Genomic DNA, 26,800 nt, shown 5'->3' on the forward strand with positions numbered 1-26,800 from the left:
CTTCCCCTCTATTCCTCCTCTCTGGCTGATAGCACTCTTCTCTCTCTCTCTCTCTCTCTCTCTCTCTCTCTCTCTCTCTCTCTCTCTCTCTCTCTCTCTCTCTCTCTCTCTCTCTCTCTCTCTCTCTCTCTCTTCTCTCTCTCTCTCTCTCTCTCTCTCTCTCTCTCTCTCTCTCTCTCTCTCTCCTAGGTGATCCATTTCTAAGCAACGTGCTAGCTAGCGGCGGAGCTGCCAACAGCTAGGGGACTCTCTCTCTCTCTCTGCATCCCACCAACCAAGCAAGCTCCAAACCGCCTCCTCGGCTGCTGCTGCTTCTACTGCAGAAGACCACCTTCACAAGTCCCGGGGCTGCCGCTGCTTGGCTTCCTGGCTGCATCAGCCTCTCCGTGGAACTGCTATCTCGGGTGACCACGTTGGAGAGCCGTTTTCGCAGCGGTCGCTCTCTTCACTACCCTCACCAACCAGCTGCAGGGGGGAAGCAAAAAAGCGATCAGTTGCTTCTCCCCCTCCCCACCCCGTTTCTTTTGGTGGAGCAGAAAGAAGATTGAGATCTAGTTCTGCATTCCCAGCTGCATTGCCTTGAAGTTCACTTTGGGTGGTTTTGTTTTTTTTAAATCATCGTCATCATTATTATTTTTTGGAGGGAAGCTTGGAGACGAAGAGTGCTCTCCCTCGCCACACACACACACACACACTTTGCAAGGATCTAGTCCCTCGCCTGGGAAATTGGAAAGAAAAGCTGCAGTTATTATATATATTTTAAAATTGTTTTACCCCCCCCCGCTCTCGAGCACCGGCTGGCTGGCTGGCTGTGGGGGGCACTGGAAGGGTCCGTCGGTTTGCCGATTACAAGTTACCCCACTGGAGTGGCGTTGGGGACCTGGCCTTGCGGATCGCTCCGAAGGAAAACAACCCTATATATTTAAAAGATATACCATTGAAACAAACAATAAAAAGGCTGAGGATGGTGTGATCGACACGGGCACGCCGAACTGCTTCCCGATTGACATCTCTGGCGGCGGAGGTGATGTGCTGCTGGATGGATTTGCTGCAGCAACTCCCCACAACTCTGGTGATGCCCGGCCGCCCCCCGAAGTGACGCGGGGCTCGTTGCGAGAGGCTCCCCAACCAGCCTGGGATCGGCTCCCTCTTGCAGCTTTTTCCTTTCCCCCTTTAATTTTTTTTTTCTCTTGGAGGATCCAACCGGGATTTAGAGGCTCCTCAAACTCTCGTCTCTCTTTCTCGGGCTTCCTTCGTCCTTGTCGCTGGTGTGATCGCTAACCTCCTGCTCCCCCCTTTCTACTACCCCCCGTTTCCCGAACCAACCACTCCTCCCCGCTTGCCCGAAGCGCAGGAGATGGAAGTTTTCCCCCTCGCTTTGCTCGTGTCCGTGTGCTGGACCGGAACCTGGGAAGCGGCGCTGGCAGACTCGATCATCCACATCGGTAAGGCGCGCCGGAGCTGCGACTGCAGCGGGCTTACTTCGCAGCCTTTCCCCGCTTTCCTCGCCAGCCTCCTCCCGCCTCGAGCTGCCCCGGGCAGTATTTCTCTCTCCCCCCGCTTCCTCCCCGCTTCCTCTTATTGAACGAAATAATAACCGCCCCCATAATCGGCTACGTGTCGTTTGCTGCATGGGTTTTCTCGATTCGAGCGCGAGTATGTGTGTTCGGGAGTTTGCGGGGGGGGGGGGGGGTTATTTTCTAGTCCCCTCTACAAATGAAGGTAAACAACCAGACTTTGCTTTTTGCATAGTGTGTGTGTGTGCAGCTAGCTAGCTAGTTCTCTCGAGCAGAAATCTCTAGCCTCAGGCTTCCCGCCGCTGCTAGCGGGGAAAGCCTGAAACGCGCCCCCCGCCCCCTCCTCTGTATATGTATTATAAAGCTTGCAAACCTGTACCGCACACACACGCACATTGGCCCCACGTTGCAACACAACGTACGTCCGCCCCCGTCCCCTCCCCCCCCCCGTACGGAGGAACAGGTGGTTTGGCAACGTGCGCTCTTCCATTTCGCCAAGCAGATCTTTGCGAAAGGGGAGGGGACTGAGCGCCGTGGGGCTCAACCTCCCTCCAAACGGGCGGGAGGCAGGAATAGCGTCCAGGTCTGTGTCTCTCTCTCTCTCTTTCTCTCTCTCCCCCCCGCCCCCCAGCCAGGAAGCCCGCGACGCAGGAGGATCGTGGGCTCTGTAAAGGTTTATACATTGACAGGGCCTGCCGCGCGTGCCCCACGGCCACCCTCTACAGTGCTGGTAGGATGGTGGTGTTGTTCCCCCCTTCCCTTTTGGGGAAAGGAAGAGGGCAGCGGGAGAGCCAGCCCCGCTTCGCGTGCCTCCTTTACAGCAAAGAGTGTTGAATGGATGCAGCACGGCAAGGGTTAAAGGAGCCGCGGCTTTTCTCTTTACCCGCGCTCCCCCGAAGCTGCTTTTGGGCCCCACCTATTGGCAGCCGCGTCGACGGCCGCACAGAGATTCGAGAGCGCGAGGAGGATGAGGAGCATAGCAGTGCTTCTGATTCACAGAGCTCTTTCTGCAGGGAGAGCAGCCTGAAGCTCACATTTGCCAACCATTGGAGATGGGGGGGGGGAGAGAGAGTGGGAGGCACAGGAAATAACTCCATCCCTCGCTTATTCAGAATCCTTGCAAAAAAAAGAAAAGAGAAAAAATCATCTGGCCAGGGCTTTCCCCCGTCACCATCAAACCGAGAGGATCCTCCAACTCTCTGTCCCCATTCTCCTCCTGAAATTTTTCAAAATGCATCCGTGGGGGATGTTTTGCTTAGCAAAAATAAATAAATAGTGTGTTGGGGAGGAGGAAGGAGTTTGTGTGTGCGCGCGCGTTTGCTGGACTGCTTTGCAAGCAGCGCACGCAGGCAGAGAGAGCATGGAACGAGCGGGCTGCTTTGGCTCGCAAGAAGATAAGCGATCCAAACGTACTGGGGGTGGGGGAAGCCTCAGAGTCCCCCTGCTGGCTGGATGCGGAGCAGGGGGACAGAGCAGGCGCGCTCCTTTCAGGTACCAGCAGAGTGGAAAGTCTTGTCTCTCTTCGCTCACACTCCTCCCTCCCTCCCTCCCCCCGCTCCAAAATGTGCACGTCCTGTGCTAGAAAGGTACAAATAGAGATCGTTCCCTGCTGTTCCGGAGCTAATGCCAAGCAGCCACCTACCCCCACCCCCAATAAATAAATAAAAACCACACAACTTGGTGTCTATCGGGGCTTCATCGTTTGAGAGATGCTCGTTTGTAAACATGTCCGCCAGCCCTTGGTTATAATGCGATGTTTCAGGGAAGAGGATCAAGGCTGAGAAATCCCTGCTTTTGAGTGTGTGTGTGAGAGAGAGACCTCGCACTATAGGATTTGGGCAGATCCTGGAGTGTAAGTTAGCTTAGAGTTTCTAAGGCAAGAGACCTCTGTAGGAGTCCTTGCTTGGGTCTCTGAATATTATTGGAGGGATTGAAGGTTAGCAGCATCAGACATCCTTTAGAAAAGAGGCAGAGTATGGTTTGTTCATGGCATTTAAAAAACTTGAAATGGTGGCTTGGGGACAAGAGTGTGGGCTTTGTTACAACCAGGTGAAGTTGCAGCCTTCTCTGTCTATGGTGAAAGGTTTTGGAGCCGTTCTTGTATTCCAGAACAATATTTTCACCAGTGAATAGTTGGGTTGTGATGTGTGGTGGGGGGAGAGACTCCCAGAGCAAATACCCCTTTCTTTCTTCTTTGAGCAAACAGTTCCATGCACTGTGGTTTTGCATCAAACAGCCCCTTCTCCCCGCCTCTCTTCACATTAATTGCTATTTATGTTTGCTGGATGCCCACTTTAATTATTTATCGCTGGCAAATACAGCACTGTGTAATTTATTTTTATCCCCCTCCCCCTCTGGCTTTCTTGTAAGTGCCATTGGTGGTTACAAGCAGCAACAAAAGTACATTTGCTTAGAAAGGGGAGGGGGGAATCCAAAGTGGCTTCTCAGACAATTAATTTCACTTGGAAAGACAATTAGTACATTTGACAAGGGGATTAGCTCTTTTTATGGATGGCTTTATGTTGCCATGAAGCTGGCAAATTGATAATTGTCATCCAGAGCTCTCAATCTTTCTCTCCACCCCCCCCCCTTCAATTTCCTGCAGGGTATGGAAAATAAGTAGCCAGGAAACAAACAACAATTTCATGTTAAAGTGGGTCAGCAGCTAAATGCAGCAATTCTTCCAAAAGTATAGAGGAATTCATCGCTAGTTTCCAGGTCTGAAAATATTGTGAGCTGTGACTCTGGTGTATTCCCACCCCCACCCCTTGCACAAACTTCTATCTTACAGAAGACGCAAGAAATAAGAACTCTTTTTGTTCATTTTAAATTTTGGGAGAGGGTTTACAGAGAGGGTGGAAATTAGTGTTCGAATCACAGTGTTTCCGAATGAGGGTTTGCAAAGACAATGAGGGAAATGAAAGTTAAACATTCCCTTGGGGGAAAAATATTGAAGCAGCAGGTATAACAGATGTTCTGAATTCAACGAGGAAAAGACTGATGATTCCTCAATGTAATCACACTTCTAAAGTGTGCAAAAAAATAATAATTCAGTGTATCTTACAGAGAAAAGTATGTGGGGGGGGGGGGAGAGGGTGAAAGTAACTGGGAATTCTCCAAGATAAATGTAACTTGTATGTGTTTCTCATCCATTTACCCAATATTTGTATTTATACAGTTATCATGTAGGTTACCTGTTTAGAATAGGTATCTCTGATAACAAACTCATCTCTTTGCCAGCCACCAGAATGGAAGCTAAGAGTTAGCTTTGGTTGTAAAAGAATTTAGATGCTATCTCCCCACCCCTCGCAAACCATACTCCTCTAATTAATATAATTATTCTGGTTATATTGAAGGGAATCCATGTTGCAGGCTATGTGTTTCTGAGCATTGAGAGGGTTTGTATAGTTGTATGTGTTTCTGCTGACTTGAACATTACAGAGGGGAGCAGGCAGTTCAGGAGGACTACATTATGCATGCTTATGAAAATGCTAAAAACAATCACCTCCACTGGATATTTTTTTTTGAAGCATGCACACTGAGGAAGAAGGGGTTCATTCTCTCATTTTTTACATTCTGAAACTATGCAATTCTGCATTATGCTGCTTCCTTGAGCCTATGCATTGATTGAATAATTTCATCAGACTCGCATTACTTGATTGCTTAGAAGTTTCCTAATGATCTGTATGCTGTAGGAAGAACTCAAAAGCCGTGAGCGGAATGGCAATGATATTGTGTTTTATGAGGCTATTCAAAAAGTCGCTCTGATTTATGCAGCTCAAAAGCTCTGAAGTCTTTGAGATTAGCCACGCTGCCTGCTATTTTCTTCGTACATTGCTTGTCCTATACTCTTCACTCCCTAAACACAACAGGAGTTGAGAACACTGCTTTAATTAAGCAGGGATTAGCTGGCATTTCCACCCAAGTGCACAATTTATGTATGGCTCATAGCGGGTCTCATGTTCTAGTATATTTAGTGATATGTGATTGTCTGTTGATTTTGACCTCGAAGTCCTCCAATGAGAAGTGTGTGTGTGTGTGTGTGTGTGTGTGTGTGTGTGAAAAAGATGAATGAATTTACCTGGATAAACATTTTTTCCCCTTCAGATCAGCAAGTGCTGCAATGACATGACCTCCACTCAACTGAAAGGGAGAGTGTGTGTGAATCTTCTACAATCCCCATTCCAACAAATAGAGGATACACAGTGGTGGTACATTGTGGGTGCATTATCTGCCTCTAAATTTCTCGTTAGCTTTGTTTGCCTGTAAGATTTACAGCACTCGTCCTGTGCACCTTTACTCCGAGCAAGGTCCCATTGAGCTCAATGAGATTTGCTCATTTGTATTACTAAAACACTAGCACATGACTGCACTTAGCATAGAATTACAATGCTGTGCATTACTACTAAAATACCAGGAAAACTGGGATGGCCTTCTCAAAAAGAAGTTGTGCCAGATGAATATCATTTCTTTCTTTGAGTTACAAGCTTGGTGGACAAAGTCCCCAATGATATTCTGATGGAGAAGCTGGTAAAACATCGACTGGATGAGGTCACTGTTAGGTGGATTTGTTGTTTGTTTGTTTGTAACCAGATTTGTAGCTGGTTGACTGACTCACAGCCAAACTAGGACAACTTTCCAAGCCTTACAATTCTGATCTTTGGCTACATTACTATTTACATGCAGTACACATTTCTTGATCTCAAGATGTCCTGGCTAATAGGTAACATGTCTCTTTGGGTCCCAGAGAAAGCAATATGTGGTCCACTCTAATCATCCTCTGTTCTATTTATGTAATTTAGATTTGCCAGCCCACTTGGTTTGAGGGATCAAGTACATTACTATCTGTTTCCTTGCACATGCTCTGTACCTTTAAGTCTTGTTACAAGAGGCTTTCCCTGCAAAAGGAGACAGTCAATGCACAATTTACAGCATAAAGACCCATTTAAGTGAATGACTGATACCTTTGCTGGAAGCCAGTAATTTGCAGGGCTGAACCTGCCATGTAGCAAGTTGATGTGACCAGCTTCAGGGAGCATCATGTGGTGTGGGATAGATGAAGGCAGGAATTTATGTCTGGATGGTGCTGCAAGACTTCTTAAAGTGTTGTCCTTAGAATGGGAACTGGGCATTTGGACTTTGCTTCAAGCAGCAAGAATGTATTGTGCACTGCAGGTAACTGGACTCACATAACTCTTCTTGGAGGTGCTCAGAGTTTAGTGTATCAATAAATCCTCACCAGTTACCTCTATTTTAAATATGTAACATTGCCCATTGAGAGTTCTGGCCTCAGAGTCTGAAGCTGGAACCTAGCCTACTGAGCTACCATGGACAGCGTGCACCAAGTCATCTGAGTGCTTGTTTAGTACTGAAGGTAATAAAGGCATTCAACATTGAGAGCTGGTGTGGTATAGTGGTTAGAGTGTCTCAGACCTGGAAGACCATGGTTTGAATCACCATTCAGCCATGAAGATCACTGAGTGACCTTGGGCTAATCACTCTCACTCAGCCTAACCTACATCACAAGATGTGAGAATGAAACAGGGATGAGAAGTATACATGCACTTTAAACTCCTTGGAGTAACGGTGGGACATAAATAAGCAAACATTGGCCCCTTGGATTGTCTGGCAACATGAAGTCTTTGGATTGGCACAACTACTAGAAAACTGCCCATTCATTAGTTGCATTTACACCTCACATTTCTTCCAAGGAGCTTAAGATAGCGTGTGTGGTTTGTCTCCCTCCATTTTGCCCTCTGGACTATCAAGTGATGGAGGCTAAGCTGAGAGATAGTGACTGGCTAGGTGGAAATTTGACATTAGTTCTCTCCAGCTCTGGAACAACATTAGCTTCTACAGCACATTGTATTCTTGATCTCCAGGTTTCAGCCTGTGAGCTTGGTAATCCTTCAGGTTACACCATGGCCCTCATGTGGCCCCCTGACATTTTTCTGGTTTCAGTAATGGCTTGTAGATAATCCTTTGGTTGCTATTCTCCCATATATTCCACATATTCCTAAGGGAAGTTGGAAATCGCAACATGCTGAAGAGAGAATTGTCATGTTAATAGTTATTTGAGAGCTAATGGTTGTTGAAGGGAGAATCTGATGCATTTTATTTGCAGCAGAAACAATAGGTTTCAGTCCATTCTCAGTTAAATTTCTTTCCATGATATTATGCACTACATGACTACAGAACATATGTATAATTTGTTTAAAAATGGAATAAGCAGACCTGATTCTCTATAAGTGCCATCCTTTGTTCATCATTCCACATCATTGCTCTTTTTTGTGATGCTGATAAATTGTCTTACAGTAGCAAGCCAATCCACTGTCAGCATCAGCTGAAAGATAATCTATTAATTTAATTACAGCCATAACAGAGTGTGCAATTGCTCTTCTAGAACAGCTAGAATGGAGTGATTCAGATGCATATTTACAGTATTAACCCAAATTTCTTAAATGACCTTTGAGTGCCAACTTGGAAGGTGAAGATTGGTGTGTGAAAAGACAGGAGATGAGGATGTAAATTAACCAAATTTTCTTACTTCTTTCATTGCTGAGTGGCTACACTTCTCTGGATGAAGTAACCTTGCAAACCCATGGATGTTGTGTAGTAGTTAGTGTGTTGGATTAGGGTCTGGGAGACCAACATTCAAGTCCCCACTGCAATTTCAAGTGATAATGTGCATGTGTGAATGGACAGATCTAACCTCATGGATAGATCTTCCATAATATAGCATCTGAAATACAATGCTTCTCAGTGGAGACAATTTGCACATGTAGCTGCCAGTCACCAGCCATCGAGAAAAATAAATGGCCTGCACATAGTGTGAACAAAGTCTGGAACTATCTGAATTCTCAGGAACTGGCATGATTATGGCACTGCTCTTAATAAAAAGCAAAGAGAGATGGAGGCTTATAGGAGCTAGTGAACCTGGTCATGTGGTTGGCAATGATTGCATTTCTATTTAAATGTCACAGAAGGACCAAAATAGCATCTGAGCCTGGTAGACAAATATAGCTGCAGGCTGTGCCTTTTAGATGATGGATATCAGGAGAGAAACCCCATCATTGTAGTAATGTTCTGTAGTTTTGTCAGGATGAAAATTAGAGAAGTTGAATCCATCTTGTTTATCTTGTCTGAAGTAATAACTAGCTGAAGATGGGCCAATTCATATAAACCAAAACAAAGGAACAAAATCTTCACATAACATGCCCTGGGTGTCCTTGGGAATCCTTTTCGCATAGGGAATGTCATGTGTGATCTGGGCAATTAATCAGTGCAGCCATAGCTTTCTGGTGGTGATTTCTGCAATTGTGACAGCATATTTTCCAGCTGTGGCTATCACAAGAAAGTCTTCTGAGTAGGTGCAGTCAGAACTGTGGCTTGCCCAGGTTACAAATATAACATTCTTCATAAGAATATGTTCCTGTGGATAGTTGGGGTAAATGTGTACATATCTTAAATGGTCTTGTGTATCAGTATGTGTGAGATATCAGTAAGGACAGTTCATTGCTTTTCATTGCTGTACCACTTGAGCAGATGTTTTCTCCTTTTCCCCATCCTTTTCCATGCGTGAGGGGAGGGCTGTTCCTCTTAACTTTTGGGAGGAAGTAACTTGTCAAAGATCCTGGAATTGGTGCAACTGCATACCAGGTTCTGTGCAGCTGAAGAGATTCTATCTAAGCTCTTGATTTGCAATGCCAGGGTATTTTGTGCTCTGTCCTGCCAAGAAGTGGCTTTCAGACCTTCTACCCTTGAATCATTTCCATATCAGCTTGTTTGTTAGGAGCCCCAACACATTTGCCAGGGAACGGTAATGTGTTGCCAAGGATTCTGCATCATGCTGCATCTAGGACCTCACTGTTGTCTCATCTGAGCTAACAGCATGGCTTAGAAGAACACACCCTGGATTCTCATGTGCAGTGGCTGCATACAATAGGGAAGATCAGTAATGAGGTGTCCGCTGTGTTTCAAGGATGTTTGCCACTATTACTGATCAAGAACGCTTGATGTGTTTCAAAGAACTGCCAAGTTTGCTCTAGACCAGCCTTCTCCAACCTGGTTCCCTCCAAATGTTGTTGGACTCAAACTCTCAAAGACCCAGCCAGCATGGCACATTGGTCAGGAATGATGGGAGCTGTAGTCCAAAAAGATCTGGAGGGAACCAGATTGGGAGAGGCTGCTTTGGACCATAACTGGAAGAGGAGGAAGCAGTCTTGGGGAGCAAAGACCCTAATGGGTGTGGTGCTACTCATACCCTCCACTTCCAATGCAGCACCTGTGCACAACATAGTTCTCCTGTGTTTCCCATGTAAACATGTTGGGTATTAGTGTACAGGATCTATGTGGTTCTCAGGTGACCTTGCACCTTGCATATAAATATTTATGCTGCATTGTCCCAAACCTCATTGTGAAACGGAAGCTGAAGATCTACAAGATATGGTAAACTTTCAAACAGCCAGTGATTAAAAGGACTTGACTAGACTGGAAAGCTTGAATATAGACTGGTTCTTGTTACCGTATTCTTAACACATGACTACTCCAGGTATGTGTGAACAGGAAAGCTTCTGCTGTATAGCTTTACATTTACTTTGCTATAGGTTAGATTTTGCTGGATTAGATATGCCAAAAGGCCAACATTTGCGGTTTCAACAAAGATAGCATAGCAAATTATTATATTTATATGTGATGCTCAAATTGTATTTCAGGGCTGTACTAGGGTAGTAAACACAGTGGTTCCTGCAGTTGTTGTCTGATTGGAATGAGATCTGTGAGAGCAAGGTTAAATTTAAAGTAGGTTTCCTGAGCACACAATGGACTGAGAATTAGAGATGGAGGGAGGAGGAAGATGAAAGGCAAAAAGTTTCTTGAAAGTTGTGCTAGGTTTATCTGACAAGCCATGCTTAAAAAAGAAATTGAAAAGAAAGATGAGGGAGGAAATGAAAGTAGAGGGATAAAAAAAAAGATATCAAAAGCAAAAAGTCCCCAGTAGGCAATAAGCTGAAGCTTGTGCTGGACTATTGTATGGTATTTCTGCTACAGTGGAAAAGATTTAAATCAGAAATCTTACACATAGTATTTAGCAGAAAAATGCTGTGTGCCTTTTACCAAGTTAGGCAACACATATAAGATAAATGATATTGTTCCTAATTATTATATATTTCTTGCTCATGAATAAATCATGTGAGTAATAAAGGCTGGATTTGAAATGGACTGATAATTCTTAATTTTTATCAGGCAGACTTAACATAACTTAAAAGATCCAACATTTCTTTTTGCTCCCTGCTCTTATTTTACTTCATTGGCTGCTCCTAGGGCTGCCCAGCTTCCCTCAGCCTGGTCAAGAAATAGTCATAGGCTGTGTAGCAAAACTCTTCCAGAACTCCACTGCTAAAGTTAAATACACACCCCTTTGACATCTACCAACTACCCAAGTTGTTGGGATGTTGGGATATGAAAAGAAATAATCCCTCTTCAGGCATTGGCAAACATGTGTAGGTTGGGAATGTGTGATGAGTCAAGGGTGTCCACATGAATCCCACCCGATAATGTGAAGTCACTCTCAGACCACAGGCAAAAAATTAGGCAGAGCAATGAATGCAGCTCATTGTCCAATTGATTATATTCCAGTCATGCAAAACTCAGATGTTTCTGCATGAACAAACATGCACACCTGCCCATCCATACAGCAGGCATTGAGGATAAGGCTATCAATGGCCACTAGCTATGATGGCTATGCTCTGCCTTGATGGCTGGCATCAGCAGTAGGTCTGGTTTAGCCCACACAAGTGGGGAGAGTGCTTTTGCACTCTCTTAGTTCCTACTTTGGTTTTCCCAAAACAAACAGTAGCTGGCCATTGTGAGAGCAGAACTTGATGGGCCATTGGCCTCATCAAGCAGGCCCTTTTTATGTTTTTACATTCTCTGCCCATCTCTGCCAAGCAGCTACATGAAGTTCCAGGGGTTCCAGGTGCTTATACTGGATTGAGTTTCCTTTGGGAAGATCGAGGCACAGCAGAGGCTAGTGTCTTTAAGAAATATGGTTTATGAGCACATATTTACAGGTGCAGAACATGTCTCTTGTTGTCCCTCTCACGGCTTCAGCAAGGTTGGGTCCAAAGTAGCAGCCAGGCATGGATCCTAGTCTTTTAGGGCAGCTTCCTCCAGCCAGCACCAAGCTGGTTTTTACTTTGTTCTCCTCCTCTTTCCCAGCACACCTTTAGCCCCCAAACCCCAAGCCTCCTGTGAACTTTCCCTGGCACCCTCTGTTAATTGCACAGACCTGAGCACCTTCTTTGATGTATAGATAGATGCCTGGGTATTGCTTCATAATGGCATATATTTAACCAGCCTGACTAGGCTAGTTTGCATAGTCTAAACCCAGGAAGTTCCTTTAGCACAGTTCAGGAGAACTGCTGTGGCCTGTATCCTTTCCTTTCAATACCCCAAGTATTAGCTAGATTCTGACTTTTATTGATTTCTTGGGTTTAATGAGGTCTCTAACCCCCCCTCCCCAAACTTTTAACAATAGCAAGTGTTTTAGACAATATTGAGGCAACCAGTGTTGCTGTGGGAAGTAACCATGCCAACTAGGTGATTCAAGTGATAGGCGGTTGCAAACATTGTTGCTGACAATGGCAACCTGGTATATTGCCTAGCTAAGATATGAATAGGGATGCCACAAAGATCATTGATTCCTCCACTCCCCGTATGAAGCCTGAAAACTTGCCGGTGTGAATAAGTGCATGGATAGCAAACATTTTCATTGCATTTGTGAAAAATAAAAAAGAGGCTTAATAATACAAGCTGTTGTGAAATAGAGCAACTGAATATGCCATGCATAACAGTGATTCCATTCTGCATCAGAGTGCTTAGTAATATTGTGATTTCAAATGGGGAATGATGAACAATTAGGTCAATTGCATATGTGAGGCATATAAACAGTTCATAAATGATTCCAATCACTCTGATTTTTAATTATGTGAGCAGTTGAGTCTCTGCTCAAACATAGCACAGAACTAAGTGTCAGTTCAGATGCTGACAATCTCAAGAGGAGATGCTGTCAGTTTTTGAACTGTACCAGTTGTAGCTGCTCATGTGTTGGCTTTGTCACTGCAGATGGCCCACACTAATGAATTGGACCTCCTTAATCCACTGCCCAGGCTTGGGCCCCAGGGAGGTCACTTTGGTGCTGCTAGTGGTTTGAGGCGTATTCAGTTGTCTCTCAAGAAAGATGGATGCCAAAAGTCTAGCAACCTGCCCAATGCTCAGGGTGGGGCAAGGAGGGCAACCCCACTCCCTATTAATCATGCTGTGCCATTTTCATGTGTGCGCATAATTTCCATTATGCAAGTGTGTGTTCAAGATTATGTGTATCTGCCACTGTACTTGGAGAACAGTGCTGGAGGACAATGCACCAATGAATTGATTTGGAAAAGGATGTTCTCTGTGGTGGCACCTATAGGATGGAACAGTCTCCTCTTACAGATTCAATGGGCACCTTCTGCAATGTGTTTCTGCCAGTAGTCAGAGACATTATCGTTTGCCTAGGCATTTCTGGACTCTCCACCAATCACTTTTTGTTATTTATCATTGGTCTACTGAATCATGCATAATAAATATGCAATTTTGGGAACTGTCATTATTTTGCATTGCTGTACACTGCTTTGACATATTTTGTAAGAAGTGGTATAAAGGGAAAGGTAAAAGGACCCCCGACCATTAGGTCCAGTCGTGGACAACTCTGGGGTTGCGGCGCTCATCTCGTTTTACTGGCCAAGGGAGCCGGCATACAGCTTCCGGGTCATGTGGCCAGCATGACTAAGCCACTTCTGGGAAACCAGAGCAGCACACGGAAATGCCATTTACCTTCCTGATGGAGCTGTACCTATTTATTTACTTGCACTTTGACGTGCTTTCGAACTGCTAGGATGGCAGGAGCTGGGACCGAGCAATGGGAGCCAGCAGCGGAACTTCATGCTCCGCCACCAGGGGAGGAGAGCAGGCACGCTGCCCCCAGTGACGTGGCGTGCGTTCTGGAGGAGGGGCACGGAGGGCATTTTGGGGGTGGGGCGCACCATGCGCAGTGACGTCGAAGCATGTTTTGGGACGGGGCGCACCGTGCACAGGGACGGGGGTGCATTTGTGGGCGGGGCACGCGTTTGGGGGCGGGGCGGGCAGCGGCAGCGGCGCCCCTAGGATCGCGTCACTCGGGGCGTGCCGCCCCCACCGCCCCTATCTTCCTACGCCCCTGAAGGGAGCTCACCCCGTCACGGGGATTTGAACCGCTGACCTTCTGCTCGGCAAGCCCTAGGCTCTGTGGTTTAGACCACAGCGCCACCCACGCCCCTAAAAAGTAGTATAGAACTCTTTAAATAATTTCCTCATCATCATCCAAACGTGTGCTGATAGATGCAGACTTTATCTAATGTTCACTTCTTGGTCCATGTTTTTGGAGACAATATGATTGCAGAAACTAGGTAATTCATGTGCTTCTGCATATGCCTAGGTCTCACATGACATTAAATGCATAGGAGGTCAGCCCTTAGACCAGGCATCCCCAAACTCAGCCCTCCAGATGTTCTGGGACTACAACTCCCATCATCCCTAGCTAACAGGACTAGTGGTCAGGGATGATGGGAATTGTAGTCCCAACACATCTGGAGGGCCGAGTTTGGGGATGCCTACATTAGACTCTACCCTCAAAGAAGACAAAAATGTCACAGCAAATCCTTTAATGGGGAGCATGGTGGGGTCAAAAGCATTTCCAGAAGCATCGGATCAGAGCTAGGTATCAGAATGGGAGGTCACTGACTTTTGAAAGCAATGCACATCCACCTTTTTGGGAGGGGGGTGTCATTGCCTTTAAAAATCACATCTCCATGAAATCTGCTAGGAAGAGGTGTGAATGTATTTCATAATGAAAAGAATGAAGCAGGAAGACAATGCCATCCTTTTTGCAATATTATAGAAAGCAAAGCTGTGAAGGAGCTGGAAACAAAAGAAGAAAAGTCACTCTGGTCATTAAATTAGCAGTTGCTACTCTCTCTCTCTCTCTTTCTCTCCCCGCCCCCAACCAATTTTTTTTTATTTTTTTAATGTTGTTAAGCCTGCCAACTGTTCCTAAGGCTGCAATTAATTGGCTCTTTGTATTGAGGAGAGTGCAACTGTTTTTAGAAAATACTAGGTTCATAGTCTCCTATCAATGCCGCAAAGCAAAAAGGCAGCTTCTCGCTTTGTGAACGGTGCTGAGAATGCTGGGATTGTTCATGGTGGTAGCTTTGTATTCCAAGTGCGTTATGGAAATTGACAGTTTGTAAACTTGCGAGCTGTTAAAATAGCTCCTGCAACCTCTCCACTTTTCCTAATTTGGTTTTCAGAAAGTGCTCCCTTTCCCTTCGTCTCATCACCTCCGGCATCTGCAATGAAGGAGAAAATATATGCTGTTTAGAGCTAATCCCTTTATGGTTTTTTTCAGACAGCCCCACATATTACTGATGTTGCAAAGACTACTTTAGCCAAAGAGAGGCAGACCCACCATGATATTTTGCTCTTGTTGTTTGATGTCATGCGCTACAGGGAAAAAACGCCCGATAAGTGCATTCTGAAGGGGGTGTTCTCTTATCAGTCTGCTACTTATGCTTCCCGAGACCTTGGTTCAGCTGTTCTGGAACAGAGAGAAGCACCATCTTTGATGGTTAATTGCTTGCAGATCTTAACGCGGCTGTTCTCAGCTTGCTCCCTCTGGTAAACACAGGCCTGCTGGATCACCATAGGCTACAATTTCTCCCGGTAGTGGATTGTTTAGTAATTGCATGAAGATAGGGAAAGAAAGAACAACCTGAAGTCATAGAAGTGCCAAGGCTGAGGAAACTGATGATGTGAAGGAAATGAAAGCTGTTGACAAAACTAATAGAGAGGGTAACAGATACAGAACTGAGAAGGGGGCCTCAACCAGAGGGGTCTACTTCCGAACCCTGCTGCTGCCTTTTATAGGCAGCTTTCCATCCGTGTCAAATTTGTCTCTTGCTTGTGAATAGATCCTTTAACCATGAGGAGGCTGTTCTCCATTCAAGTGCTTCCCTTTGGCTCAAGGGAACTGGCTTACTGGAGGACCCAAGTGACGACTGCCTTCCAGGCAGGGCTGCTGTGGCTTCCTCCCCACTTCCTGGCTGCCTTCAGCCACCTCTCTCATGGATCCTGTTCCCATATCCGAGGGCTCTCAAGGTAGGAGTGCCTCATGAATCCCCACAATATTTATATACATGTGTTAAGACTTCCAAGATGGATCCCAAATGGAGGAGGGGGTCTGTTGCACAAATATTTTCCTCACTTTTGAAAAGTGATCATCTTTTGTCATGAGAACATACGTGTCATCCTTTTTTGGTGTGTGAAAAATATGCATGCAGTGTGGGCACATTCTGTGGATTTTTGTATGGTTTTTAATGTAATATTTTTTCTTCTTGGTGTTTTTAAGACATTGTAAGTCATTTACAGAGTCTGCACGTGGCAATGAGCAAAGATATTAAATTGATTAAACAATGATGATGAGGATGGTGACCTGCATTAGCTTGGTTTAACTCCTCAGCTTCACTCAGACCCCATTTACACCATACACTGGATGTGCTAGGATACCAATCAGTCAGTCGTTTTATTTGTATGCCGCCTTTCCAAAGTTAAGGGACCCAGGTGGCGCTGTGGGTTAAACTACAGAGTCTAGGGCTTGCTGATCAGAAGGTTGGCAGTTCGAATCCCTGCAACGGGGTGAGCTCCCGTTGCTCGGTCCCAGCTCCTGCCCACCTAGCAGTTCGAAAGCACATCAAAGTGCAAGTAGATAAATAGGAACCACTCCGGCGGGAAGGTAAACGGCGTTTCCGTGCGCTGCTCTGGTTCGCCAGAAGCAGCTTTGTCATGCTGGCCACATGACCCGGAAGCTGTCTGCGGACAAACGCTGGCTCCCTCGGCCTATAGAGCGAGATGAGCGCTGCAACCCTAGAATCGGACACGACTGGACCTGATGGTCAGGGGCCCCTTTACCTTTTTTCCAAAGTTAAAAACATGCCCAAGGCGGCTTGCAACATATATATAAAAATACATAACTACAAACATAACAAAAGCCATCATAAACAATCAACAGCATCAAAAAGTACTCGACCAAATTGAACAATTTCCACATAAATCATAAGATCCCAGATGAAGATACAAAAAAATTAATGGCAACAACTGTCTCCCAACAAAACCCTCTAAACAACACCCCACCCCAAGATTCTGTTCAGCAGCCCCAGCTTTCAATACTTTCAATAGTCACGACCTTCCCCAAATAATCATGGGGGCTGAGAGCTGTTAGGAGACCCCTATTCCCCTCACAGAGCTACAGTTCTTAGAGTTCTGTGTGAAAAGGGGTTGACTGTTAAGCCACACTCAGAACTGTAGCTTTGTAACAACTCTCAGAACACTTAAGAAACTACAGCTCCTTGCATTCTTGGGGGAAGCCATGACTGCCATAGTGCTTTAAATACTGTATATGGTATGAATGTGTCCTCAGTCTTATATTTGGACTGTAGTTTATGTGTATGTTTGTGTCAATAACATCCACAGAATTGCAAGCAAATTTTGAGGTTACTGTAGTTGTTAGCTGCAAGCGTGTTAATTTCTTGGCAGATGTGCATGTTGGCACCAGTTCACCAGTAGTTGCTTCCCCCCCCCCTGTGCCTACTCCTGTCTTCCAAAATGGAGCTATTAATGCGATTTTAATCAACTGAGCTAGCATGACAGATTTATAATTGATCAAGGGTCAGTAAGCAGGTTTTGAAGATGGAAGAGCAGCGATTGTGAAGGACACTGAAGGTTAACTCATCCCCCGTCTGCTAATTTTACACATACCTCATTGAAACATAGTAAAGGTAAAGGGACCCCTGACCATTAGGTCCAGTCGTGACCGACTCTGGGGTTGCGGCGCTCATCTCGCGTTATTGGCTGAGGGAGCCGGTGTACAGCTTTCAGGTCATGTGGCCAGCATGACAAAGCCTCTTCTGGTGAACCAGGGCAGCACACGGAAACACTGTTTACCTTCCCGCTGTATACATGGTGGTAAATTGGAAAAACAATGACTTGAAGGTTATTTTCAGTTCTTTTTAGTACTTCTGGGTTGTGAACCACATTTTCTCTTAGATCCTGAGAAAATCCTTAGCTGTGTGGGTTTTAAAAACTCGTGTCAGCTGTCCCTAATCCTCTTGGTGAATTTTTAAGAATTTTCTTTGAAATTGTGTTTGTTGGACTTCTTTATTTATTGGCTTATAGTTATTGTAATATTTTGCGCTTGTGTGAGCTCCAGAAAGTTATTTATACATTAAAGAAGCCCACTACGATAAATAAAATAGCAGACATCTGTACTGGAGTGTTTAGGTTTTAAAAAATAATATTGAGGCCTGAACAGTTCCTTTTTAGTTTAAATAGCTCAGCTGCTATGAAATTAAGCATGGCTTGGGAGCTTCTGCACATCACATCAATAGGACTTTGGTACCAAACTGTCCTTTGCTACCAGCAAGTAGAGAAATTGGTCAGTTTCATGGAGGAGTGGTCTCTCAATTGCTGCTACCCATCATAGCTTAAATGAAACCTCCAGATAAAGAGACAGTGTATATATGAGTACTGGATGCTGAGGACAAGTGAAAGAGGATGACCATCACCATCATTGCAGTAGGAAGGGTCATAGCTAAGTGGCAGAGCATCTGCTTTGCATGCCTAAGTTTGCACGATCAACCCTAAGCATCTTCCCATGGAACCTTGGAGAACTGCTTCCAACTACTGTTGACAATGGACCCCTGTTCTGACTTAAGGCAGCTTTCTATGTTCCTAGCCTGTGCTCCCTTGAATTTCCCAAGCTGAGGATGGGGTGCTGGACTAGTTAGACCTGTGGCATAGTTAAACCCCTCATGTGCTTTTCCTTTGATGAAACCTCTCATTGGACTGCAATAATGACTCTTGCTTGTCTAGACTGAGGATGGAAAAAAATGTGTGCCTTCCTGTCTGCCTATGTGTAGAAATGCCTGGCTTTTCTGTGGCTGGAATGTAGTTCATTGTTCTGTGCATTTTGGCACCACTGGCTTGTGGCTGTGCATGAGGGGATGTGGCCCCAGGCTAAAGAAAGGATCCCCATTCTTGCTGTATATCTGTTGACTGGGAATATTTCTTGCCTACATCCTGAAATAGTGGATATTGTCTTACTCCCCTTCACAATTGAGATCTGAAAAAAGTAACCCTCTTCAGATTTCTGGGAAACTGTGAGATGTGAGCAGGGCATGTCTTGCTCTTTGAGTCTGTGTACATGCTTAATTGTTTCGCTTTATCGAACACTGCTACATTTTGAGTGGCTAAGTCCTTCAGAACATATGGGCCCATTTTGTGCAGGAAATAGCTGTCATTGGACATGTTGCTATGGTGGAAACTGCAGAATTGTGTTCTCTGCCTTTGATCTCACTTAAGGGTAAAATAAATAAATAAAGCCTTTAAAAACCAAAACCAAATTAAGGCTCATGGCTGAGAAAGAATAAATGGAGGCCTGTTTTTATGGTGACCTGACCCAGACAGTTTATGTGCTATGCCGTTTGCAGCATGCCACCATCTCTTTGAGGTATTTCATCTATTTAAATGTTGATGTTTTGCTGCTAGCATAATTGGGTGAAGCGATGGTTTAGCAGAAGTGCTGACAAAAAGGTCTTCTGCAAAATGGAATTGCAGATATTGAAAGGGAGGGCGGAAACCCTTGCAGAAATCAGTGTAATTGCTGAACACTTGACATTACTCCTTCTCACTTTCTGTCCCCTCTACATATGCATTACTGTCAGGGACTCTGCCAGGATGGCAATGCCTGGCTGAAAGGGTTCAATGGCTAGCTAGACCTCCCTGTCCGTCTCTCCTCCCCTTCCTCAAGGGGGAAAAGGCCTTACTTTAGAGAAGAGGGTAGCAAGCGGGTGAGGGCTGCAGTGCACAAAGGAAAGACCTGATGGCTTGTAATTTCATCATCCCTGGGAAGAAACACCATCCCCCATCAGAGGAGAGGTCTCCTATCCTGGGGTCTATCCTGGGGTCCTCCATCACCTGCTACCCTATCATCTCCAGTATCTGAGTACCATTCTTATGAGTACCTGTTTGGTCACCTGAGAAGTTTTACCCAATAGGGCTCTTCTTATGTTCCCTTCCCCAAGGTGTGACTATTTTCTGCTTGTGGGAGGTGAGGATATAAATGTGGAAAGGCTGGTGCTAGCAAAATGTATGACACTGCTTGAAGCAAGCTGTGTCCACCTCAGTTCTGCTCACTGCCATTCGTTCAAGCAGGGACAATAGGGTTTGCCCCACCATACCACTTTAAGAGTCATGGCTTCCCCTCCAAAATCCTGGGAACTGTAGTTTGTTAAGGGTGCTGAGTGGTGTCAGGAGACCCCAGTTCCCCTCACAATTGCCAGAGTGGTTAAACAATCCCTTTCCCCAGGTAATTCTTCCCTTGTGCCCATCCCTCTTTTGTCCTTAGATTCCTGTTTGTGAGTCTGTGGCTTACTTTGCACGCTTCCTATATTCACATTACCCTGCTTTCTTGTTTCTGTACTCCGGTTCCCAGCTTTCCCACAATATTATTTCCTGGGGGGCGGGGTATTTTATTCCACTGAAACTGAACTTTCAATAGGTCTGTCTTCCGAGTAAACAACACTAACCATGTCTTCTCTGAAGTAAGCCCTTTGAATCCAGTGGGTCTTACTCGCATGTAAGTTCAGTTAGTATTGCAGCCTAAATATTGTATCCATTTCCGAAAATTATTTGGGAACTGTGCTGGGAAGAAAGCAGTCAGTGGAAGAAAGGAGCTCTTGAGGGAGTGTCATAGGAAGAATGAAAGTTGCATTAAGGTTTAAGAGTTAGGTTGTCTGGCTGGTTGGAAGTTGTTTGGAAGCCATTAAGTGGTGTGTGCCTTTCAGCATTTCAATTCATCATCCAGGAGGGACTGAGAAGCCTTTAGAAAAATGGTTCAAATGCATTTTGCCACAATAAAAGAGGCAACTTAGCCTCACTGTGCACATTCATACATTTCGGAACATTGCAGCATGTGGCTTCATATTAACCTAATTCTCGCAGCAATTCAGCAGTAGCTGAGTGGAATCTCAACTTGTTAAGCGAGGAGGGGGGAGGAAAAAGAAGAAGTTCCATTTCAGGAATTATCTGGTTCAACACGTTTCGCTTTATTAGGATTTCTATCCTGCCATATCCAAGGCTTAGCTTGGGTTATGACTTGCCTCTTCCTGCTGCAACCAGATTCCGTAAGAACATTAAAAACCACCTTTCTGGATCTTACGAAAGGTTCCTCTAGTCCAGTGTTCTTCAGCCTTTGGTCCTCAGATGGAATATTGCCATGCGTACGCCACTGCTGGAAGAATTGCAGTGGTTGGCAATTAGCTACTGGGTTGGGTTCAAGATGCGGGTATCGGTAGAGGAAGCCCTGTACAGCTTGGGACCAACATACACAAAATGTTGTCTCATCCTCTGCATAACCAACCAATCACTGCATTCTGCAAGAGAGAGCATCCTACAGATACCATCCTGTTTGTGGAATTGGGACTGTAATGTGGCAGCACCTACCCTCTGGAACTCTCTCCTGTTGCATATCAGACAGGTGCCTTCTCTATTCTTCATTGCAGGATAGATTAGAATCTCTATGGAGAAGGTTAAGTGGATGGCCTGGGGTGAGGAGTTGTGGAAGAATGCAGAGTAACCACACTAAATGCTATGTCAATTTGTGTCTCTCATCTACTTGAGCAGGCATGTACAATAGATTTGATTATAGTGGTTAAGTGTCTTCTTTTCTCCTTCTTAACAGATTGTCCCAGAATGAGCCATGTGTAGCTGGTGGAGAGGGGACAGCATTGTCCTCTCCAGTGTCCTGATTAAACATGTAGCATGCAGTTTCAAAATTGCCTTTGGTATTTGTGCTCCTCAGTGCTCTAAGATGTTTTGTTTGTTTCTCCGTAAGAGCTATGTTCCACTGTCTATCCCACCATGTTGCTAGAGTTAAGTTAGTCCCTAAACAGTTAATTCTTGTGGCCATCTACAAGCCAGTTTAAGAAAGCTAGCCTCGAAATCAGGTTGTATTACCTTCCCTGTAATAGTAGAACCTTCTTCAAATGCCATTTTCCAATACCATTGCACAGGTTGGCATTCCCATCACACATGGAAATGTGAAACTAACAGTTGACATTCTCTCCAATGAGAGCTTAATCTGTGGCATTTTGCGGATGTGTGATGTCATCTGTGTATTGTTTTAAAACAATCTTCTCTCGTTTTAGCTGGCACTGACTTAAAAGGTCCCCAGGTTTGCCAGGCTGCTTAATCTTAAAGTCATTGGGCGCAGCTGACAGGGAAATTCTCCTATGCATTTGCCAAGACAGTTGCCAGGCGGGTCATGCCATTTGGCTACTTATGCTTTATACTGGGTACTCCGCTGGAATTTCTCTCTGCAGCTCTTTTGATCTTGGAGAACATGAGGTGTAGTTGAGCATTATTCATGTTTTAGTATCTAAGTTATCTGCTCTTAGTTGACGAGGAAGTTCTTGGGCTGGAAACTGGAGGTGATTTATGTGGCTGGCTGGTATCCCCAGTAAGCAGGCGATGTAGAAGAGGGCTCAACACGACAGTGACGGATGTACCAAAGTCGTTGAAAAGAATGAACAGGTACAGGATTCTTTTTTCATTGCAGTAACTGAAAAATGTATGACACCTTCATCCATTATTTAGCTAAAATTCATTTTCTCCAGTCAGAGGAGAGTTAATATACTGTACCTTAAATGATCAGTGTTTCCTTTTTAGTAACTTTAGTAAGTTGAAAAAAAATTGTGTCAACCACAGTGGCTACTAGCCATGATGTCTGTGCTCTGCATCCATGCTTGCAGGCAGCAATCCTTCTGAATTCTGGAAGCCACAGGAGAGGAGAGTTCTGTTGTGTTTGCAGGTTTTCCACAGGCATCTGTTGGGCCACTGTGATAACAGGATGCTGTACTGTATGGGCCATGGACCTGATCCAGCAGGCTTTTCTTATGTTCTTTGTGGCAAAAAAAAAAGCAGAACTATTGGAGCAACTGTATAGCTAGCATTTGGTCAGAAGTAGCATTTTATTTTATGCACTGCATTTTAACATGCTGGGCACCACCATGTGAGAGGACGGCCAACATAATAATAAAATGATGACGGTGCTGCAGTGGTAACAATTTAATCTGGCCCTCATCTGTGTCTTAGCCTGACACAAGGTCATAATTTTCTTTGCTTCCACTGCTAATGTCCTTGGTTATTTCCCCCCCCTCCCCTCCAAAAGTTTTTAAGACTATCCAAAAACCAATCTCCTTTCAAAGTTTTCTGACTAAGAAACTTGCTGCTCGTGCAGTTTCCATCCTGGTGAACTCTGGACTCTGAATGTCAATATTCAATTGAAGTGGAGGAAGCTGTGTCAGGTAGTGGAAGAAACACATTTGGATGTGAACACCCATTAACAAAATCCCTTGAGAATAAGAGAGAAAATAGGTAGAATACCATCTGGGCTTTCATTTGAACAACAGGATGTCTTCAGTTTCTCCTTCTAAAAGTAGGTTTTGGCCTTGGCAATACTTTGCCTGAAATTAGGTTGGGTTTTTATGGTGGTTTTTTTGTTTTTTTGTTTTTGCAAACTTTGCAGCCCAACCAGAAGAAGTGAGACACAGGACAGTGTAGGTTGGATAAGATGGGGAATCAGGTGATGTAAAATTTTGCATAGTGTGGAAAACATGCATAGGTGACCACACACCCCAATAGTAGAACCTAGGGTTATCTCATGAAGGTGAACGGTGGGAGATTCTGGACAGAGAAAAGGAAGTACATAGTATGGAATTTGCACATCCGGTAGTATGGAATTTGCTACCACAAGGTGTGGTTTTGCCCACCAAATCAAATGGCTTTATAGGTGACAAGGCAAATCCATGGATGCTTGGATTATCAATGGCCACTAGTCATGATGGCAATATTACCTCCTAGATCAGTGACCTATGAATAGATCAGTGATCTGTGAGAGCCAGTGTGATGTAGTGGTTAAGAGCAGTGGACTCAGGTTCAATTCCCCGCTCCTCCACATGCAGCTGCTGGGTGACCTTGGGCTAGTCACACTTCTCTGAAGTCTCTCAGCCTCACTCACCTCACAGAGTGTTTGTTGTGGGAGAGAAAGGGAAAATGAGATTGCTTTGAGACTCCTTAGGGTAGTGATAAAGCGGGATATCAAATCCAAACTCTTCTTTTATGAATACCAGTCACTGGTGAGCAGCAGTGGGAGAGAGTTATTGGCTGGTCATTATGGGACTAGATAGATCTGATGCAACAAGGACCTTCTAAGGTGTGTCTGTGCTGTGTCTATGACTTGCAGTACAGCGTGAGCTGGAGGACATGCAAATTTGTCCAGTTTCCTAAACCTAATCCTTGCTGCACTATGAGCTTCAGGCACAAAACTGCCTGCAAAGGAGTAGAAGCATAATGTGCACACTTCACCCTTGTCCAAAGCCTACCCAGTCCCTGATGAAAGAGGGTCTACTGTTGCAAACTCCCAAAGAGACTGCAAAGTTAGCATTGGGATTTGGTGACTGGAAGGTGTCTGAAACTATACTACTCATAGCGGGTTGCATATTTGAATGTGATAAAGTGTTCTCTGCAGCAAATATTCTCATGGAGGAGAGAGAACTAGTGTAGAAATATTATCCCTGATATGGTGTTGTCCTATCAGCCCAAGGACTGATAGCCAGTGTGGTGTAGTGATTAGAGGGTTGGGCTAGGACCTGTGAGAACAGGGTTCAAATCCCCACTTAGCCATGAAGTTCACTAGGTGACCTCACTCAATGCTTCTCAGCCTAACTTGCCTCACAGGGTTGTAGTAGAACTTAAATAAGGAGGGGGATAACCATGTATGCCACCTTGAGCTCCTTGGAGAAAAAGGTGGGATATAAATGGAAATAAAAAATAATATTGAATACATGTAAAATCTGTGCAGGGTCAGTTAGTCATAGGAAGAGACTAAAACCCATTCAGTCCTATTTCCATGTAGGTTTACCATATGAATTCCTTTTAAAAAATTAAAACCTACAAAGTCGAAGGGGATGGGTAGTTATGAGGAGGCCTGAGGGCTGCCTCTCTGCCTCTCTAAAAAAGTAATATTAGCTGCCAAAGGGTTGCTAGCTAATGTGTGGGGCTCTTGGCGCCACACGTGTTGAGATCTATGCAGTAAGTCCCAGTGGAAAAAATGGACCTTGATGTCATGCAGATGTTCTCCTGGGAATCTTACAGATTTCCCTTTCTGTTCTTCCTTAGAGCCTTAGGGGGAACTGCACATAAAACATACATAAAATACATTTCATGTTGGCTACCCTGGTATACAGCAACTTCTTTAAATACTCTGTAGTTCATCCTCACAAAGTGTTTGAGAAACCCGCGAAGAAATGAACCAAATAATGAGAGTCACGAACCCTCACATTAAAGGAGCTTGTCAAAACGTTCTTATGCTCTCTTTGGTAGGGGGGGGAAAGTACCCATGAAATTGGTAATGTGAGCTTTCCCTTAGATCTCTGGTGATATAGAGTGATGATGATATACACAAGTGGGGGGGGGAATTGTGAGAGCATTTTGTGTTCATCCCCAAAAGCTAGATACAGAATACTCCCTTCTAGACCATCTACTGTAAATAACGGTTCAGTATTTTATTTCTGAACATAAAAAGAGCCGAGTGGAAGTTTATTATAGAAAGATGCCAGCTTGATACCTAAGGGAATACGGAGGCTGAAAGAAGATATTTATTATTTTCTGTAAAAAGAGGGATTTCGGCAGATGAGTTTATGTAAACCTTGTCAGTTTGCTGTGAGCCACATTGATTGGTACGAAACCTATCATAAAGCAGGAAGATTCATTAATGCAAGCTGTTGCACAGCACGAAGGAGTCCACCTACTGTATGTTTTGAAATGACTTACTTGTGAATAAATACCATATGGGCTGTGATTCCAGCTTCAGTCCACTGCTGTCAAAAATGATATGCAAAATTATCTGGTCAATGCTTAGAGAATTCTAGATGAAAACTTGCCATGATTCTCAGAACTAGGGGCACTAAACGCATCCAGTTTTCTCAGTCCTAGAACACATACACTTGCTTTTAAAGATGAGACCAGCAGACCTGCTAATATCATAAGACAATAAGAAGAGTCCTACTACATCATGCCAAGGGTCCGTTGAGTCCATTGTGCTGTTTCCAGCAGTGGTGAGCCAAATGTTTCTGGGAAGCCCAAAACATCTGTTCATCACCTCTCCACCCCATTCAGGAACAATTGCTCAGAAAAACCACAACCTTTTGGATATGGAGGTTCAACTTAGTATCCATTAATAGATCTGACCCATAAATTTGTGTCATCCTATTTTAAAATACAATAGCATGAGGACCCATAGGGAGCGGCATCCAGGGCTCCCGTTGCTCTGTCCCAGCTCCTGCCAACCTAGCATTTTGAAAGCACGTCAAAGTGCAAGTAGATAAATAGGTACCACTACAGCAGGAAGGTAAACGGCGTTTCTGTGTGCTGCTCTGGTTCGCCAGAAGCAGCTTTGTCATGCTGGCCACATGACCTGGAAGCTGTACGTCAGCTCCCTTGGCCAATAACACGAGATGAGCGCCACAACCCCAGAGTCGGTCATGAGTGGACCTAGTGTTCAGGCAGGGCACCATGCTGCGCCCATAGCAACCGTGCTGTACCTGCCCACCTGCCGCGCAGCAGCGCCTGTGGCAGCCGCGCGGCACACGGCGCCCGCCCACCACGCTGGGAAACGGGGTGGGGGGGCACCGAAAGGATCTGTCGCACCACGGCGCCAGGGGCGTTTAAGACGGCCCTGTGGTGTGGTCAGGGGTCCCTTTACCTTTACCTAGCATTATGATAGAGGGATGCAAAGCTTTTCTCTATCCACTTTTTCACATTGCATATAATTTTGCACACCTTTTTTTCATGTCCCCTCTTTGCTTTATGTTTATCACCATACTTCCTAATTCATTTGTACCTCCCTTTTCCTTTAGAAATTTTAGATTCTCAAACCACTACCATCACTATCCGGGTCCACACTTGCTTAACTTTTTTTATGCTGCAATCTTATGTGGTTTCAGAGCATTCATTGCACCCTGGGAAGGCATTGTGAGACCGTTATGGAATATGTAGTTGTCTGCAGTCCTGATTTTCTGATTTTTATTGAGCAA

The 26,800-nt window shown here is 44.9% G+C and overlaps 1 protein-coding gene across 1 annotated transcript in view; it reads left to right on the plus strand.

Annotated features, from left to right (window-relative positions):
- The first annotated feature begins 1,026 nt into the window (after nt 1-1,026).
- Nucleotides 1,027-26,800, plus strand: part of LOC132592620 (glutamate receptor ionotropic, delta-2-like) — a 166,404-nt gene continuing 140,630 nt past the window's right edge. Inside the window, exon 1 of the mRNA XM_060278450.1 lies at nt 1,027-1,445. Within this exon, the coding sequence (XP_060134433.1) occupies nt 1,358-1,445 (88 nt within the window). The 5' untranslated portion in view covers nt 1,027-1,357. The remainder of the gene's footprint in view (nt 1,446-26,800) is intronic.

This window comes from Zootoca vivipara, chromosome 9, assembly GCF_963506605.1.
Source record: "Zootoca vivipara chromosome 9, rZooViv1.1, whole genome shotgun sequence".
Lineage (NCBI taxonomy): Eukaryota > Metazoa > Chordata > Lepidosauria > Squamata > Lacertidae > Zootoca > Zootoca vivipara.